Below are 19963 nucleotides of genomic sequence, written 5' to 3'. Positions count from 1 at the left end.
ATTTTGAAGTTTTGTATACAAACTGAATAAGAAATATATTATGCTTGTAAGAATAAGGATAGTAATGCATGACCAAATGTTTTTGACACTCATGTCAAAGGGGAGATTGTTGATCTCAGATCGGTTTTGACAAGTGAGTGTTTAAACACGTTAGTCATTTACTTAGTTCATGTTGAATATGTAGTACATGTTGAGTAAAACATGCATATAATAGAGCATGTCGAGTCCACAATGAGTGTCAAGCCACTCATGTGCTAAGTCACTCAAGTGTCGAGCAGACAATATATGCCGAGTAATTCAAGAGCTAAGTAAGAAGTACATGCCGAGTGATACAGATGTCAAGTCAGAGTATAGAGAATAGTGTATGTTGAGCATTAGAGACTTTAGATGTCAAGTAATATAGTTTTGTTATATATGTTTGTAATGGCACAAATAGCTATGTAAACCATTTTTTAGCCGACTTAAATATTGAATTATGATATTTGGAGATAATGAAAAATCTTAATTTGGATTCCCAATGCATTGCATACAACCAATTAGAGAAAGGGAAAGTTTAAGCAAAAAAATGGATGAATCATAGCTATTGATTTATACCTAACCCTAAGTCACCTAAGTCTTCTTAAGGAGGACAAACCTTAAACTATCTATGTAGTGAAGAAACTATTGGAAGGAGTGAAAAAAGAAGTTTGTATGTGAAAACAAAGCATTCATAGTGGCTAAGGAGTCATGGACTGAGATTACATTGCAAAATTAGTTAAAGGAGAACAGAGGAAAGAAATAGTGTACAGTAGTGAGACATCTGATCAAAAAGATTTAGAAGACATCAGTGTAGAGGTGATCTGTCATCAAGAAAAAAGTGCTAGCCACAGGACATTGTTGAATCATTCTAGCAGGTGAATTAGTTAAATCTCTTAACATAGTAGTCCTAATAGGCTGTATTGAAATCCTTTAAAAGGGTACTTACTTAATTGTGAGCTGAAGTCCTTTAATAAGGCACACTTCTAACAGGGTGTTGAAATCCTTTAATAGGGTAAGACCTAACAGTCTTTGTAAGCCTTTAACAGGGTAGACCTTTCACGTGGTAGATCATGTCTCATGATCAAAACATTGCAACCTTCATTGGATACACTTTATTACTATAGTAGTGAATATTTTTCAATATCATCCCCACCCTAATTTTACCTTCTCATTGGAGGGTTTTTGGGTAATCATATTTGGTGTCATATTTTTTTTTTTTTTCATGATTTAAATGTACATGCTTTACATGGTATTTCAATTTACTTAGAGAATGTATGAGATGGATGTGTGGTGAATGTTTTAAGGGTCAAAGTTTAAACTACTGCTTCACACCCCCCCTACCCCCCACCCTCTCAAAAGTTTAACCTTCCTATTGTAATTCTAACACATGACTTTTGTGGGAATCATAGATAGGATGATGTACTCTTCCACTAGGAATTCAAATCTTGATGTACTCTAGGGATTTGTTGAAATGAGACAAATGTGAAGTAGCATCTCAAGGAATCAACCATTTGCATGTAAGGTACCAATTTCTCATTTTTTGTTAAATAATTGTCATTGACTTAGTTAATTATCAATTGTGAATCCCCATAGATGTGTAACTATGTAATTCTCCATTCTATAGCCATCTTAAGTCCATTTGTTAAAGCTTCATACTTAGCAATGTTATTTGTACTTGGAAATAATAACTTGTAAGATTTAGGAATTTTGTACCCACAAGGAGAAACAAACAAAACACCAACTCCGAAACCATTTTTCATAAAAGATCCATCAAAGAACATCTTCCATGTTCTTTTAGTCATATACATGAGGTGCTCATGTAGGAAATCAACTTGAATAGGTGCATCATCTTGTAGTGGGAAATCAGCCAATTGATCTGCTATGGCTTGCCCTTTGATTGCTTTACGCTCAATGTACTTTATGTCAAACTCTAAAAGGATCGTCATCCATCAAACTATGAGGGAAGCCTTACCTAGTAAATACTTAAGTGGATCAATTTTTTCTATGAGGTACATAGTGTGCACAAGCATATAATGTCGCAATTTTTGGAAAGAAAACACAACTATGAGGCTAGCTTTCTCAATATTGATGTAATTAACCTCATATGAAATAAGAGTACAACTAATGTCGTATATTGCTCTTTCTTTCCCATGTTCACCCTATTGAGCTAATAATGTGCCCAAGGAAGACTATGTCGCTGACATGAATAGAATAAGTGGTTTCCTTGGGATAGGAGGCATTAAAATAGGAGGATTTTCCAAGTATTTCTTGATTTGATCTATGCTCCTTTGACACTCTTCATTCCATAGATATTTGAATCCTTTATGTAAGTTCTTGTTGAAAGGTTGATCTCTATCTGCCAATTGTGAAATAAACCTCCTTATAGATTGAAGATGCACTTGAAGACTCCTTATTTGACTAATGTTTTAGGAGGTGGCATACCCTTATTCCTTTTTTTGAAATAATGAATCCTAGTAATTTTCTAGAGGTGACTCCAAATGCACACTTTTTAGGATTTGACTTTAATTGAAATTATTCCATACGATCTAGAATGACTTCTAAATCATTTAAGTGTGTATCTCTTTTCTTAGACTTGGCCAAGGTGTCATCCACATAATCTTCCATGTTTTTATGCATCACATCATGAAAAATAGTTGTCATAGCTCGTTGATAAGTGGCTCCTTCATTTTTTAATCCAAAAGGCATAATGTTCCAACAATAGCTACCTCATGCACAAGTGAATGCAATTTTTTCTTGATCTTCAAGAGCTATCTTAATCTAATTATATCTAGAAAAACCATCCATTAAGGAATAAATCTCATAACCCACAGTCATATCCACTATCATGTCTATATTAGGAAGTGGAAAATCATCCTTTGGGCATGCTTTATTAACATCTCTAAAATCTGTGCAAACTTGAATGGTTTTGTCATGTTTTCAAACTAGTACAATGTTTGATATCCATTCAGCATAGTCAATAGCTCTTAGGAATTTTGCATCAAGGAGTTTCTCTAATTTTTCCTTGACTAGGAGAGCTATGTAAGGATGCATCTTTCTCAATTTATGCTTAACTAGTTTAACACCTAGAGCTATGGATTAGTGATGCATAATAAGATTAGTGTCCAACCTTGGCATATTTGAATAAGTCCATGCAAAATTGATCTTCTTTTCTTGTAAGAACTTAGTGTAAGATTATTTTTCTTGTGATGTCAAAGACTAAGCCAAATGTACCATTTGTAGAGCTTCATTCATACCCAAATTGATTGTTTGTGTTGTTTCAATAAGGACTAAAGATCTATCTTGAAAATAACTAGGGAGACAATCAAGTACCTCATCCTCAAGCACCTCAAAGAGGTTTTCACCCTTGAATACAACCTTTCTTTTTACTTTTTTGGTTTTGACACCACCACATAGTGGTTTTCATCATCAAAACTCCTATTCTTTTTATTTTTCTTTCTTTTTTTCTTGCAACTAAAGTACTTGATGTCTAGCTCTATCATGTTGGTAGCTAGTTCATTGGTTGAAGAGACTATGGGTTTAATGGCATTCAAATAATAGGCTATTCATAATCATTTTGAAACATTAAAAGCTCAAGTTCATGATTGTGTTGGGACCAATCAATCAAATCAAGATGAATGAGGGATAAATCAATGACTAGTTCAAGGTTATGAATATGAATGATATCTTTGGTGACCAAATATTTAGAGCCTATCAAGTAACTTCCTAAACTATCCAAATCAAGATTCATTCTAACAAGCAAAGAATTGTCCAATAAGGTAACATGTGAGTTCAAATCATCTGATCCTATACGTGAATTGTCAACTAACTCAGCTTGAGAACTATATGTATGAACAACATCAATATCCATATCAACTATAGAAGGCTCTGAGAAGGAGTCCCATTTGTACTCATTGGAATCAATTTTTGAATCTCAACTAGGATGCTTACACAATGAAGGCTTGGGACACCTGGATGTGGAAGCCTCAATATCAAGGGTCACACTCTCTTGTTCTAAATTTGCAACTGTCTCATGAGATACTAGACTATCTAAATCTCCCTAAAGGAGATTAGTAGAAGGGACCCAATATTCACACATATCTTGTTGATTTTCCAAATTAGGTATGTACTCTTGTTCTTCTTCACTATCTGACTTATCAAGGGTAGGAGAAACATTATTGTTATTTTCATATCCTAGGCCAATTAGCTTCTTAGATTTGTGTCTGAAAAGACCATGATCAAGGGGTTCAGCTTTAGCATCCAATCTATTACTAAGAGGGCCATGTCTAGGATAGACCATCTTCTTGACAAAAGTATACCCTCTTCCATAAGCTTTAGGAGAGGGAGTGAAGTTCTCATTGTGCATATACTTCTCTTCTCTATAAATCCAATCTCTAATAGCCACATCTTCTTCCTCATCTTGAATAGGCACTGACGACTATAAAAGTGTGTCGAATAATGTCATAGCTAAAGAGAAATTTTTCATCTCTTGTGAAGGTTTACCATAAGACCTAGGTGAAACTAGTAATTTTGCAAGGGAGTTGAGTTGATATCCCCCCATGCCAAGGTCTATGGATTTGAACTTATCTTTACATTCAACTAAAGTTGCATCAAAAGTATCTGCTTCTCTATTGAGGGGAACATGAGTACTTGCTGAATTGAGTTAATAAAAAAAGTATTATCCCCAAGTATACAAATCTTTGTTCCATTGTAAGGAAACTTAACACATTGATGATAGGTAGATGGCACTACTTGAATATCATAAATCAATGGTCTACCAAGTAAAATATTATATGCAAGGGGTCTAGCATCAACTATTTGGAATGAAATATCTTTTCAATAGGACCGATCCTAATGGGAAGGACGGGAAACCCCTTTGAAATTATCTTTGCCTCATCATAGGTTTTGATAATAATCTTCCTTCTGGTATCAATAACTTGTTCAGAATAACCTAATGTCTTTAAAAGACTCAAAGAACAAATATTAAGCCCAGCACCCCCATCTATCAACACATGCCTAATACAGGTTCTATGGATCATGACCTCAATATGAAGGGCAAGATTGTGCAAATGGCTCAAAGATTTATCATCTTCCTTTGAAAAGGAAAGGTAATGAGGGCTAGCAATATGATTAACCATGTTCTAGAATTGATTGACATCTAAATTTTTGGGGGCATTCGCCATGCGCAAAGCATCCTCAAGGACTTTCATGTGTCTCAGAGACAAATCTAAAAGCTCAAAGATTGAAATTTGAGTGAGGGTTCTTTGCAATTGATCAACAAGATTAGAATTTGACCTAGGATTAACCACTAGTTTTGAAGGAACATACTTGGATTGCACTTGTTTTGGCTTACTTGGTTGGCTTGAACTAGGTCCTTTGACAACAAGGGGACCTTGACTTTGCATAACAGCATTGAGACTTTGGGAAGACACTTTCTTAGGTTTACTTGACTAGTTTGAATTGGATCCTCTAATGACAAAGGGACCTTGAGATGACTCTCTAGAGTGAGCACCCCTTAGCACCAAAATACGTCTTTCACCAAGGATAGGAGAGCTCAAATTTAAATCATAAACACTGAGATCTTTATCTTCCATCATGTTGACACTTTCTTCTACAACCTCAAGCATATTGACAACATCTTCTACATTTGCATATGTGTAATTGATTGCAACCTTGCCATTCTTATGTTGGGAAGCTTCCCCTTCTCATATTTGGGCAAAGGCTCTTTGAATGTTGTGTGATCAACATTGGTATTTAATCCATCTATTTCAAATTTACCATTCTCAATAAGATCTTGAACAATATGCTTGAATCTCCCACAATTTTCAATATTGTGTCCAATGCCATTGTGAAGTTTGCAATAGGCCTTCTCATACCACCACCATGGCTTAACTTCAGGTATGCGAAAATTTGTAGCATCATAAGGGCGCACAAGATTAAAGAAAGGGGCTTTGTGAATATCTCTTCATATGACTCACCCAATTGTGTAAAGTCACATTTCTCTCCTTTAGGCCTTCCTTGATATCTTGGCTTGTTACTTTGTTGATTGGCACTAGCCAAATGGAGAATAGCTTGGTCTTTAGGCTTAGAGGAATCCATAATTCCATCATTAACCACTTGTTTGTTCTTATTCCAATATGTGTTCTTTCCTTTATCCTTGTTATTGTTGTTGTTATTCTAACCAGTGTTGTTGTTGTTTCCATTTTTTTCAAAATACCTTGCTCTCTCAAAACATCCTCAATTCTAAATGTGACTTCAACCATGATATCACAAGAATCAAAAACCATCTTCTTAACTCTATACTTATCTTAGGAACAATGTTAGTAATGAGGATTTCAATCTTTCCTTTCTTAGGAATAGTCCTAGAATAGGGAGAGCACTATTGTCTCTATCTTTGCAAGAAAGTAACAAAGGATTCTCCTTGATTTTTCTTTGTGTGACATAAGTCCAATAGCAAGACAAATCGTGAAAGATTGTATGCAAAGTGATAAGGAGATAATTTTCACAGTAAGTCAAATTGTGATATTGCTATTAGGATTTAATTGTGTGATTTTTGAGTCAAACTCATTGACCCATGTTTCATGATTAGTGATTCAACATGAACCCATCTCTCATGAGAATAAATGGAACACTTAGCACTCATTGGATCTAGGTGATGCTCACAAGGGTGAAGCACCAAGACTTCTCGAGAGGTCACCCATCTCAGTACTACTCTAGCCTGAGTGCGCTTAACTACAGAATTTCCTCTATGGTTAAACCCAAAGCTTGCAACCCCATTTGCAAAACCTTCACCAAGTGTTGTGCTTTATGAATCATTCATTAGAAAGCCCCTTAAGCTCATCAATTGATAAGGAGATAATTTTCACAACAAGTCAAATTGTGATATTGCTATCAAGATTTAACTGTGTGATTTTTGAGTCAAACTCATTGACCCATGTTTCATGAGTAGTGATTCAACATGAATCCATCGCTCATGAGAATAAATGGAACACTTAGCACTCATTGGATCTAGGTGATGCTCACAAGGGTGAAGCATCGAGACTTCTCAAGAGGTCACCCATCCCAATACCACTCCAACCCAAGCGCACTTAACTACAAAATTTCCTCTATGGTTAAACCTAAAGCTTGTAACCCCATTTCCAAAACCTTCACCAACTGTTGTGCCATATGAATCATTCATTAGAAAGTCCCTTAAGCTCATCAATTGATAAGAAGATAATTTCCACAGCAAGTCCAATTGTGATATTGCTATCAGGATTTAACTGTGTGATTTTTGAAACATGGGTTAATGAGTTTGACTCAAAAATCATGACTTCTCTAAAAAAATCGCTAATTTTCACCCTAAAATAATTTTTCATGAAAAATCAAGAAAAATTTATAAAAAATCAAAAATACCTTAGAAAAATCTAAAAATTTCATTGAAGCTTCTTTGATATGTCGCCAAGCTACAAAAAAAAAATTACACCAAAACACCAAGTTGTTTGGGAGATGAGATCAAATCTTTACTATTGAAGGTTTTTTGTCTCCAAATAAATCTGCATAAGGGGGTTAGTTCCAAAAATATCTAAAACCAGCAAGTAAAGGTGGGTTAACCCATAGTAGGTGCCATAAATGTTAGAATTTTGAATAATCATGTCTGCTAAAATGTTGACACACTTCCATAAGTCATTATATTCAAGATTGCTGAAGAATGAGATCTCGAAAGGCAACTCATAGCTCTCTATTCATGGAGTGTAAGGGTTTATAATGGAGGCCCTTTGTTTGACCTAGTTTGTACCCGTGCAAGTACACCATAAAATAAGAAATTCAAAGATCAAAATATGAATGCAAATGAAGATGATGACAATGCAAAGCAATGCAAGAAATGAAATCTAATCTATGAAAAAAAATAGCAATGCAATGTTAATCTATGAAAACAAATATGACTCTAAGATAATATGAAAATGCAAGAATAAGACTCCATGATGGAAGCCATGGATGCAAGAGAGAATAAGAAAAGAAGAGAGAAGTTGCAATGAAGCCCCAATGTCCAAACCCTAAGGCTCAAACTCCTCTAAAATCACTCTCTAAACCTGTAGCATAACAATAAAATAGCAATGAACTATTTTCTCTATATTTTTCTCTATGTCTCTATCTCTTTTTCTCTATATCCTTCTCTATATCTCTATATGTTTCTCTATGTCTCTATATATATCAAAATGAGAAGGAGAGGGCCCCTTTTAAAGGAAAATATGAAGGTGGGAGGCTTCTCACAACCAATATGGGATAATAGAGTTTGATCCATGCGAGACAAAATTTCACCAATGAAAAAAGATGAGTGTTTGAGAAGAGAGTGGAAAGAGGAAAAAGAGAAATCACACTTAGAGATATGTGCATTCAAGCGTAGAGAAAAAGGATATATTTATTTATTTTTATTTAATTTATTTCCTTTTTCATCACAAAGAGATATTTAAGTGGGGATTTTATTTAATTAAAAGGGAGAAAGTTCTTTTAATTAAATAGGAAACTTTTAATTAAATTAAAATAGAGTTTTTTCTCTTAATTAATTAAATATGAATTAATTACTTAATTAAAAAAGAGGTTTTCTTTTAATTAAATAAGACTTAGGATAAAATGATCAAAACTTAAGAAATATTGAAATAATTAAATTAATTACAAATTGATTGAAGAAATTGATTTCAATTGATTTAATAAAATATTTCAATGCACTGATTCCAACCATACCTAGATCACTTAAACTTCATGCACATCAGAAAATAGAAACCCCCCATAAAAGAAATAGGTATAGATAATGCAAGGGAGATCCAAAAAACAAAGAAAGTGAGGGACTTGGGGAAGATGAGAAGCAAGTAACCTAAAGGATCCTTAGACATCACACTGGACACAAACTCATTTAAATACCAATGACTTCAATCTTTTGGGTCAGTCAAGTTGTTGTTGAGTCATGCAAAAAGGAAGAACACCTATAAGATTCCTCACTAGGTACACCAACTCAATGGATGGCAGAGGGCCACAAGAAGCCAAAAGGAATAGTTTTTCTACTCTTGGGTGTAGGTAGAGGACTGCTTTGGGCAACCTCTCATATTTCCTTATCCAACCTTTATTATGATTGAACCCAAACAATAAATTAGATATGTTAAATGACTAAGCTGATTACGAATATATGTTCATTAATTTTAGTGATAATGGTTGATCTTACGAATTAGATCTTCAATATTTGTCTAACATGATTGTAGGATCTCAACAAGCATCTATCTTGCTTTCTTTGGATAAACTAATATCTCTAACTACATTATGTTCCCTCTTTGATTGAATTTTTGATGCTAGGGAAGCATAGAATCCAAAAAGGGAACATTATAGACCACTTCACATAGTCTAGCACTAGTTCTGAATTGTAATGAACATACTTTCAGTTGCCTTATTGACCTAATTGTTGTCATTCATTAAGATGAATTTTTTATTCTCTCTTTTTATCTCTAGAATAAATTTATTTCTATTACATATGTATTGATTTATTTCTATTGCTTGTTTAATTTCTGATTGAATCCACTATACCACAGAAGATTCTATAGCAGATAACAATAAGAAACAGCAAGATTATCTACTCTCTCTTTTTTCTTTGGCTTACATGATTCCACACAAACTTGCCAATTAATTGCAACTACAAACTGAGAATACAACCTCAAATATATAATTAACAATGCCACTTGAAGTCAAAAAATAGGTTATTTGTATCCAAATTGATATGTGTTGCTTCCCTGAAAATTATACATAATAACTGACCTTATTCCTTAAATATTCTGGATCGGTACACAAAGCTTGAACCAAAGCCTTTGAGTCCTGAAACAAAGAATACAACTCAAGGCTATAAAATTTCATTCAGATAGTTTTGAAAAACAGCTAACACGAGGCCAAGAAAACCAGATGCTTTAAACAAAGTCTGTGTTTTTCAGTTTAATAATGGACAAAACATGAATTTTTTGCAACAATAATACAGCTGTATATCTAAACACAAAATAATGACCAATGGAAAATTGGATTGAAAAATCAAACCATATAAAAGCTAAAAGCAGCAAAAGGCTAGCCTACAACGTGAAGGAACACACATATAGAAGCAGAAATCTGATTTACTGGTGATGCACTTTCATTTAGTTGTCAACCCAGAGGTGTAGATTAGACAAGGAATCAAACTATGGGTAGGATTAGTTACTTTTAGGTCAAGTGCTTAATGTTGTGTATAAGAAAACATGCTGAAAATTAAATTCACGCTTGCAGAAAGGAAATTAAGCATTTTTGGAAAGGAAATATACAGTATTGGAAAATTATATTTACTTGAAAACTTCACACGCAATGGAATTGCAAGGTATGCACTTGGAATTCAAATGAAGAAATACAATTAAAAAATTGAACATACATAATTAAATTTTCATAAATGAAATTAACTACAGAGAATGATTAAATGTAGACACATACAAAAGCAAAGCTAAACTGACAGATGCGGGTCATCAATACAAGAATTCACAAGAGAGCCTCATCTAAGATGACTTGAAGATCAAATCGCTTTCAGCTAAAATTAAATTGCACCAAAGGGATTTCAATCTAATTACATGGAACAAATTGCAGCTCTACAGTTGATTGCAAATTCAAATGATGGGTTACTGTCTCTATAGATTATTGATTCAAATCTACATATCTTTTTTATATAGAAGAGAGAACGGATTTTACTAAGCTGCTAATACCCAATGGTTACAACAAAAAAAATCTCCGAAGGAATAAGAATAGGAGAAGATACAACAATATCTCCTAATTAAAGAAAATGCAAATGAAGTTTAAAAATAGGAGAATACAAATTTGTCCTCTAAAAATAATTATTCAATCCAGCAAAACCGAAATTAAGGACCATATATTCTTGCATAATGTATTTCCTGAATATGAACGTGAGATAGTAAACTTTTTTTTTTTAAAGGGTGAACCCGTGAGGCTCTGCACCCTGACTTAAACCCTACTATTGTTGAGAAATCTGAGAAGTCATGAAGGGCTATGTTAAGAGCCCCTACTGTTTGTATCATCATCAACCCAGCGATTTTATATGCAAATGATACCTTATCTTAAAATTTGATGGTTATATATAACAACCGCTTGTCATTCTAAGTTTTTTCGATTTTTTATGTTTGACATTTTGTCAAACACATATATGGCATTAGAAATCTGGTATGTTACTTGTCATATAGAGGCACGAGCTCCAATGCTTAGCATTCAACTCCACTAAATAATTAATCTTTACATTTCAACATTTAGACAAACAGCTAGTAGGCAACTTGGAGTTCACTAGAACAACATGACTACACAACAAAATTTTGATAAATAAATTTGAATGAAAACTAGTAGCAAATGCGGTCCCTAGATGAGACATTATAACAAACATATAGCAGTCTATCCAATGAAGATTTCTACACTTATGTAACTGAAAAGTGATTTCTACACTTATGAAGCTGAAAGGTAAAATGAAAGACGAGTTGCTGCTGCAACTTAATATATCAGACAATTCATTTGAGAATGCAAACCCAATCCATGCTCAATCAATATCCAAAGCTATCGTCTTATCATATACTGCCGAAAATGATCTTAGAGGAGTCTTAGCGCTGGACCTGTGAATAATCAGACAAGTGCTTGACTTCCAGACTTGTCATTGAAGATGTTGCCTTAAGTCTGTAACATACAATCTCTTATTGGCTTGAATAGAGATCTCCTTGAACAAAAAACTTCAAATTGCGTGCATACAGTTTCAGAACATCGCCATTAAACACCAATCTGAAATCTGATTTGAATCCACCAATCTCGGAAGGTATGTGTTTCTATTCGGCCATCACTAATTACAAGGGTTTTTGTTTTTAACTTCTTAAAATATACAGTCATTTCAATATCCAATTCTCATAACATGCCTCAAGTGAAAGGATAACTGTTCTGATATAGTTTTTTATGATAAATAGGTTATCTCTATTAATGTATACTATAAGAGTACATATTCGAAAAAAAAGGCCAGCGATATGAGATCACCTTGTGAGAGTCACACTGTCATAGGACATAATCACAATACAAATCCACCATTCATAAAAAAACAAATGGGCACAACCCAAAGAAAGCCGCCTAGGAAGTCAAACAAGTGCCAATTGGGGGACCGGGGAGGGGCGGGGGGGGGGGGGGGGGGGGGGGGGTCTTGATCATCCTTGGTGCCCCATATATTATTTAATGTCTCCATTTTTAGCAGGTTCGTGTAGTTGGCTTGGTCAGTTCACCATCATAACCCTCGTGAGCTGATAGTAGGATTTGAGGATCTCAGTTATGTGGTTATAGGCTTTCTAGTAGCCTACGGTGTGTTTTGGCTCCATTTGAGTTATAGTAAGTCAATTTGTAAGTTTTGATAAGCTCAATTGAGTTAAAAGAGTTGTGTGATGCTCTCTATTTTTCATTTTGAGCTTCTAGTTTGGGCTCCAAGAATCTTGGAGGGAGCGTCTATTTATAGTAAGTCACACCATTAGGTTTATTCATCATCTTTAATCATTAGGATCACTTTGGTGTTGTCAAATTTTGATTTTGATGCCTCTTTAGTTGTTTTCACAAGACAGGTGAATTATTATTATTATTCATCTAAATCCACTGAGGTTGTTAATTTTGTTAGTGTTGTTGGTTGGTCACATTAGTATCATAGCTCGTTAGAACCGAGACAAAAAGTTTTAAATCATGAGAACAAGAAATAGTGGTCTTGCGTGTCAAAAAAATAAGTTATGGTGGAAAAGGTCATTTTTGGAGCCAAAAGCAATTAATAAATTATATTAATGGCACTTAATTATATTTTAATGTTGTATAAGTGGACTTCTTTTGGGAAACTGGTGCCATTTGGAGATTATAAATATGAGGACATTTGATGAGAAGAGCATCCAATTATTTCATTATCTTATCTTTCTTTGTTGTCTTTGTGACACTCCTGAAGTTCTGAAATTTTGTGCCTTTGCTGAAGTATAAGGGTTTGGGATCTACAGCTGAAGTAATGTAGATTCAATTCTAAGATTGCTTGCCAAATTGTGCAGAGGTATAGGATTTGTCATTTCTCCTACTATATTAGCTGTTGCTAAGGAGAAGTTTAATTTTTCTTGCTGTTGGAGGTTGTTCTGGAATTTGTGAAGGGATTCATTGGAATTGTTATATCAAATTGTGTGTTGGTTAATTTGGAGTTGGTTAAGCACTAATTTATATCTATTGTTGGGTGTTATTTTCTATTTGCATTTTGTGAGCAACATTTTTCAAATCTACAGTTGCATTTGTTTGTCAAAGAATTCTTTGTTGCTGCTAGTCTTCATTTTAGAGGGTTTCAAGACATGTCTCTGTTAGTGTAGTTTTTTATTTTTCGTATTTTGCTAGATTTTTTCGACACTTTTAATAATCTTGCTTAGGTTAATAAAGCATGTCTTATTAGGTGAATGGTTGTGAGGTGTCACCTTCCTACATGTGAGCATCCATTAGCTATCTTGGAAAGATACTTTGCTATCTTTAGTCTGATAGATGGTTGCTCCTCATTGGTTGGTGTTGCCACCTCCTCCCTCTTCCTAGCCTACATAAGCATGCTACCTGGCTTGTATTTGCATCTCTTGTTTTTGCGTCCTATTAATGCTATTTTGATTTTGTATCATTTGCATTCATAGTTTAGATATTTATTTTTTGCACTAGTTTTCTAGGTTATTAATCTTATCAGATTCTAACATGGTATCGGAGCTTTTCTATGTGCAAGAGTAGATTTTAGTTTCTTTATTTGAGAGATTCGAAGGGGGCTAATAAACTTTATTGTAGTTTTTTGAAAAACAAAGTATGCTCTTCTCTTGCATCTTTGGATGATCTTGAGAATAAAATTCTTTTTGACAAAAATAGTTTTTCTCTGGGGTTTCAATCTCAAATCTGACAACCAACTTGCATATTTGAAATTTTCAATCAGTTTTGTAGGTTCCAGCATGCCATTGATGGACTTAAGAAGCTGATCCAACATTTGTATGTCATATTCTGGTTGCTGGGGTCATTTTTTGATTTTTGGAGCCGTTTTTCACTATTAAAGGCGTCTGATTTACACTACAACAACATCTTTTGTATATCAGCAAGAAAAACCCTTTCTAGATTTTGTTTGTAGCCCCAAAAAACCATCTGGGTATCTTTTAGATTTTGCATGCAAGCTATATATTTTGCAGAATCGAGCATGAAAAGCTACAACCATACCCAGTTTTCAAATGTCTCGTTCTTGCTCATACGGACTTCGATTTTGATGATTCTTGTTATGAACTTGGCTATTTTTTTGTGCTCTATCCACTAGTGGAGTTGTTTTTTGATTTTCATGCATAAACTTTTCAAAAATTGCATATTCTTAGCCGTAACTGTGCACAGTTCTCGTTTTGAAAACTTCGAAGGATCATAACTTTCTCATACGACCTCGTATCGAGGCGATTCTTTTTTTGAAAGTGCATAATTTTTCGAGTAGATCACAATGGTGCTATTTGTTTTCTTGATTATTGTGCCTAAATTTCACTTTCATCATATGCTCTTCATGAGGGTTTGTAATGCATTGAAATCAATACCACTAAGTATTTCTTTCTAGTGGTAGTTGTAAATGCACTAAAATAAAGTGCCAAATCATATTTCTTTGGGGGGGTTCTTTGGTTGAGTAAAAAGGGAGGGGGGCATTGTCGTGGTTGGGTTCTCTTCTTTTTAGCATTTCTTCTCTACATTTCTTCATCATGGATCAAACAAATATGCCCATCCTAACTCCATACAATTACTTTGAGTGAAAATCATGCATGACAATTCACTTAAGGAAAGCTAGATTAAATAGGATAACTATGGGACTTGAAACTGAACTTGCTAAAGATGAAGATAAGCCTAAGTGGTTTAACAAATGTGATGAGGCATATGAAATATTATGTTTGTCTATTTCTCCTGACTTGTTATTTCACATTGAATCTTTGAATACACCAAATGAAATATGGCTAAAGCTAGAAACACTATTTGGTACACAAGATTCAATGAGGGGTCATATGTTGGAAAATGAACTAATTAGTTTAAGTTCAGGCAATTTCAACACAATCCAGGATTTCTTCACTAAATTGAAGTCACTAAGGTTGCAGTTAAAATAATGTGAAATTGAAAAGAAAGATGAACAGCTAATTCTTAGTATTCTCTCTAAGCTGAGTTCAGAATATTTTGTGTTTGTCTCTACCTTCTATGCTACTAAGGGTGCACTTGGTACTCAATTCACCATGCCATCTTTAGATGATTTTGCTATCAATCTCACTTGAGAACAGGACAAGCTAATCCAAATGGGCACTCTTAAGTCCTCTAAGTCACATGCCTTAGCAGCCAACCAAGACACAAAAGAACAAAAAGGACAAAGTAGTAACAACAATAGTAAGGATGAGAAACAAAATAATAGTGAGGAAAAGAAGGATCAGATACCAATTGCTTCAAAAGAAACTATTGATACCTCATCCTCCAAGGGCGATAAGCCTAAGAAAGAAAAGGTTAAATGTGCCTATTGTAAATGACCCAGTCATGATGAACATAAATGTTTGAAGAAACAAATTGATCACTCGACATACATTCTTGAGAAGAATAATATTAGTGTTCCTGAGTCTATCAAACAAAGTTCTAATGAAGATTCTAACAAGGCAAAAGAAAACAACAAAGGGAAAGGAAAGGGCAAGGCTCTTGTTGCAGTTGCTTCCTCACCATCCACTTGTGTTCTTGATTCGGGTGCTTCGCACCACATGGCTTCATCTAAGGAAGAACTTGCATCCTTGGAGCCATGTACTATGCCTTCTATTTTGATGGGTGATGACACTCCTATTGAGGTGTGTGGGAGACGGTCTATTGATGTGGGGGATGGCACATTCCATGATGTTCTTTGTGTACCTTCATTATCAACCAATCTTCTATCAATATACCAGATCACTCACATAGGTTTAGGCAAGCGGGTTGAGTTCACTCCTGATTTAGTGGAGATATGTGAGTTGCATAGTGATTCTGTAGCTATAGTTGGGAGAGCAGATCATCAGTCATGACTCTATTTGTTTTCTCACTTTGTTCCTGATTCTCCTTCATCTATTTTGCTCACTCACTCTAATGATGTGAGTAAATTATGGCATGAGCGGTTTGGCCATCTTAACTTTCACTATTTGCATCAACTCAACCAACAAAGCATGGTCATAGGGTTTCCTTTGGTTCAATTCTCAAGAGGTGTGTGCCAAGGTTGCATTCTTGGTAAGCATCCTAAGGAAAAGTTTGACAAAAGTAAGGCATGGAGAGCTTCACAGTTACTAGAGTTAGTTCACAGTGATTTGGCTGGTCCATTTCAACATCCTTCTTTCAGCAGGGCTCGATATGTCCTCACATTCATTGATGACCTTTCTCGATATACATGGGTGTACTTTCTCAAGCAGAAGTCAGAGGTATTTGATCATTTTTAAGACTTCAAAAATTTTGTAGAAAAGCAATCTGGGAAAGCCATCAAGGTTTTGCGCACAGACAATGGTGGTGAGTATGTCAACCATTAGTTTGAAAGATTTTACGCTTCAGAGGGGATTGATTTACAACATTCAGTTCCATACAATCCTCAACAAAATGGTGTTGCAGAATGGAAGAATAGATCCTTGAAAGAAATGGCAAACTGTATGATTCACTCTAGATCTCTTGCACCATAGTATTGGGCAAAAGCCATTAACTGTGCTTGTTATATCCAAAACCGTGTTCCTCACCGAACCTTGAAGGGAGTTACTCCTTTTGAATCTTGGAGTGGTCGGAAACCATCAGTTAAGCACTTTTGAATTTTTGGCTCCCCTGCATGGACCCACATTCCTACAGAGAAACGTAAGGCCTTGGATCCACAAAGTAGACCTTGCATATTTGTAGGTTATCCTGATGGTGTGAAGGGTTATCAATTACTCCACCCTACTACACATGAGTTATTCATTGAGAGGAGTGTTCAGTTTGAGGAGGGATCCTCAAGCTCACTTTCTATCACTTCTCCAACTCCTTCTACCTTGACATTAGAGTCACTTGGAATACATGAAAGATCTTCTGATGAGTCAGATTCACTTGAACAGTCTTTTACCTCTACTTCTGATGCAGAAAGTGATTCAGAGAACTCACCTCCTTCCTCTCCTAGTCATCATTCAGAGGTTATTGATTCCCCTCCAGATTCTTCATCTTCTTGTCCACTTTGGGCTAGACAAACCTTGTAGTCTGCAGGTGATTGGGTTGGGGATCCATCAGACACCAGGCGAACTCATTCACAATTCCAGGATGCTCCACATGTCTTCATTACTACTGCCTCAGATCCACAGTCCTTTCATGAGGCTTTTGGTATTCTTGAGTGGGATACAACTATGCAGGAAGAGTATAGTTCCTTGATGAGGAACCACACTTGGGATGTTGTCCCTCTTCCTAAAGGAAGAAAACTTGTTCGATGTAAGTGGATCTATCGGGCAAAATTTGCAGCAGATGGGTCAGTTGATAAACACAAGGCTCGCTTGATCGCCAAAGGATTCTCCCAGGTTCCTGAGATTGACTACTCTGAGACTTTTGTGCCAGTTACCCGAATGAATTCCATTCAAATTGTTCTTGCCATTGCTACAGCTAATCGTTGGGAAGTACATTAGATGGATGTGAAGAGTGTTTTTCTTCATGGTGACCTTCATGAGGAGATCTACATGGAGCAGCCATAGGGCTTCCTTCAAGATTCTTCACTTGTGTGCCATCTTCGAAAGTCTCTCTATGGCCTCAAACAAGGTCCTCGGGCTTGGTATGCCAAGATGGACTCCTTCCTTCTATCAATTGGGTTCACTCAGTGCCATTCTGATCCTAATGTCTACATTTTGCAATAGGGTGATTCACTTCTATTTTTGGTTTTGTATGTTGATGACTTGCTGATCACAGGAAGTTCTTCACCCACCATTAAGGCTGTCAAAGTGGCTCTTCAGGACAGTTTTTTGATGACTGACTTGGGCTTGTTGCATTACTTTCTCGAGATTGAGATCCTTCAGTCTCCTTCTAGGATCACCATCACACAGTCCAAGTATGCTCTAGATTTACTCTCAAGGTTTCATATGGCTGACTGTAAGCCTGCTTCGACTCCCTTCCTTTCTGGAGTCAAACTTGAGGCTCAATGTTCTTCTCCACTTGTTGATGGCACTTTGTAAAGCCAACTTGTTGGGAGTCTCATTTATCTAACTCATAGGAGACCTGACATCTCCTATGCTATAGGCACGGTCTCTTGATTCATGCAGGAGCCCCATGAGCTGCACTGGAAAGCAACCAAGCAGATCCTTCACTACATTCAGGGTTCTCATAATTGTGGGATTCACTACATAGCAGGTATTGAGCTTGATTTGGTGGGCTATACAGATTCAGATTGGGCAAGTGATTCTGAGGATCGCAAGTCTACTTTAGGGTATAGCTTTTCACTTGGGTCAAGTCCTGTTTGTTGGTTGAGAAAAAAGCAGTCTGCTATTGCTCTATCTTCTACTGAGGCTAAGTATTGGGGGGTTGTAAATGCCGTCATTGAGGCCATTTGGCTTCAACATCTTCTCATTGAGTTTGGTATCTAGATCAGATGGCCATCAGTCATATTTTGTGACAACTAGAGTGTCATTCAAATCTCACGAAATCTGGTTCATCATCAACGGACCAAACACATAGAGGTCCACATGCACTACATCCGGGAGCTCATCCATGGTCATGTCATTGACCTTCACTATTGTCCGACTTCTGAGCAAGTTGTTGATATCTTCACCAAACCTTTCACTGAGAGCAAGTTCCTTCATTTGCGAGCTTTATTGGGAGTGCGGGATGCTTCATCTTTTGGGGGGGGTTCTTCCTCTCACTCGGAGTCCTGAGTTTTTTTGGGGGGTCTCTTTTCTCTCTCTTTTGGGAAATCTTATGTACATGGGTACCTCATCAGGCTTGACTTGTTGGGACCCATTTCTACATCCACCTAAGCTTCGCTTATGGGGGGGTGTTAGTGTAGTTTTTTATTTTTTCTATTTTGCTAAGTTTTTTTGACACTTTTAATAATCTCGCTTAGGTTAATAAAGCATGTCTTATTAGGTGAATGGTTGTGAGATGTCACCTTCCTACATGTGAACATCCATTAGCTATCTTGGGAAGATACTTTGCTATCTTTAGTCCGATAGATGGTTGCTCCTCATTGGTTGGTGTTGCCACCTCCTCCCTCTTCCTAGCCTATATAAGCATGCTACCTGGCTTGTATTTGCATCCTCTTAATGCTATTTTTCTTCCAGCATTTGCATTACTCTCTTGGAGACTAACTCTATGATGCTATTTTGATTTTGTATCATTTTCATTCATAGTTTAGATATTTATTCTTTGCACTAGTTTTCTGGGTTATTAATCTTATCAGATTCTAACAGTCTCACCTGTAAGTTCATGGATTGTAACTTCTATTTTTTTTGGGTATTGTTGATTTAAATAATAGGAGATATTTTATCAACTGGGTTGTTGGTATTTTGTAAAAATACTCAGTATCTAAGTTGATATTGAAATCTGAAAATTTTCAGCTGTATATTCTCTATGTAATATCTAAATATTTGAGTTGAAATTATTATTGCAAAATCTTTTAGTTTGCTGCTATATTGTTGTATCAAAATTGCAAAACCTCAAGAACTAAAAAAGAAGAAATCAATTATTTCACACAAATTGTTTGAGAGCCACTTGGGTTATTACACATTAGCATGACTAGGGGTCAAGTTCAAAAGGACCCACTCATCATCCTCTTTCTCCTTATCTTTATCTTCTCCTTCCTACCTCTTGGAGGGAAAAATAGGCATGGCCAGGTGAGGAAACCACTTGGAAGAAGTAGCAGTAGGCCATGCAAAACCACCTTTGGCTTCAGGTC

At 35.7% G+C, this 19963-nt stretch overlaps 1 protein-coding gene across 2 annotated transcripts in view; it reads right to left on the bottom strand.

Annotated features, from left to right (window-relative positions):
- The window catches only part of LOC149541391 (tyrosine decarboxylase 2-like), a 227901-nt gene that overhangs the window by 49557 nt on the left and 158381 nt on the right, over positions 1 to 19963 (bottom strand). For both annotated transcript variants that reach the window (XM_089796668.1, XM_089796669.1), the window contains one exon: positions 9799 to 9855. In XM_089796668.1, the coding sequence (XP_089652794.1) occupies positions 9799 to 9855 (57 nt within the window). The remainder of the gene's footprint in view (positions 1 to 9798; positions 9856 to 19963) is intronic.

This window comes from Cupressus sempervirens, chromosome 8, assembly GCF_028749045.1.
Source record: "Cupressus sempervirens isolate cs-2001-9-10 chromosome 8, ASM2874904v1, whole genome shotgun sequence".
Taxonomy (NCBI): Eukaryota; Viridiplantae; Streptophyta; class Pinopsida; order Cupressales; family Cupressaceae; genus Cupressus; species Cupressus sempervirens.
Note: the sequence above shows the minus strand (reverse complement) of the source record. Positions and strands in the feature narration are given on the sequence as shown.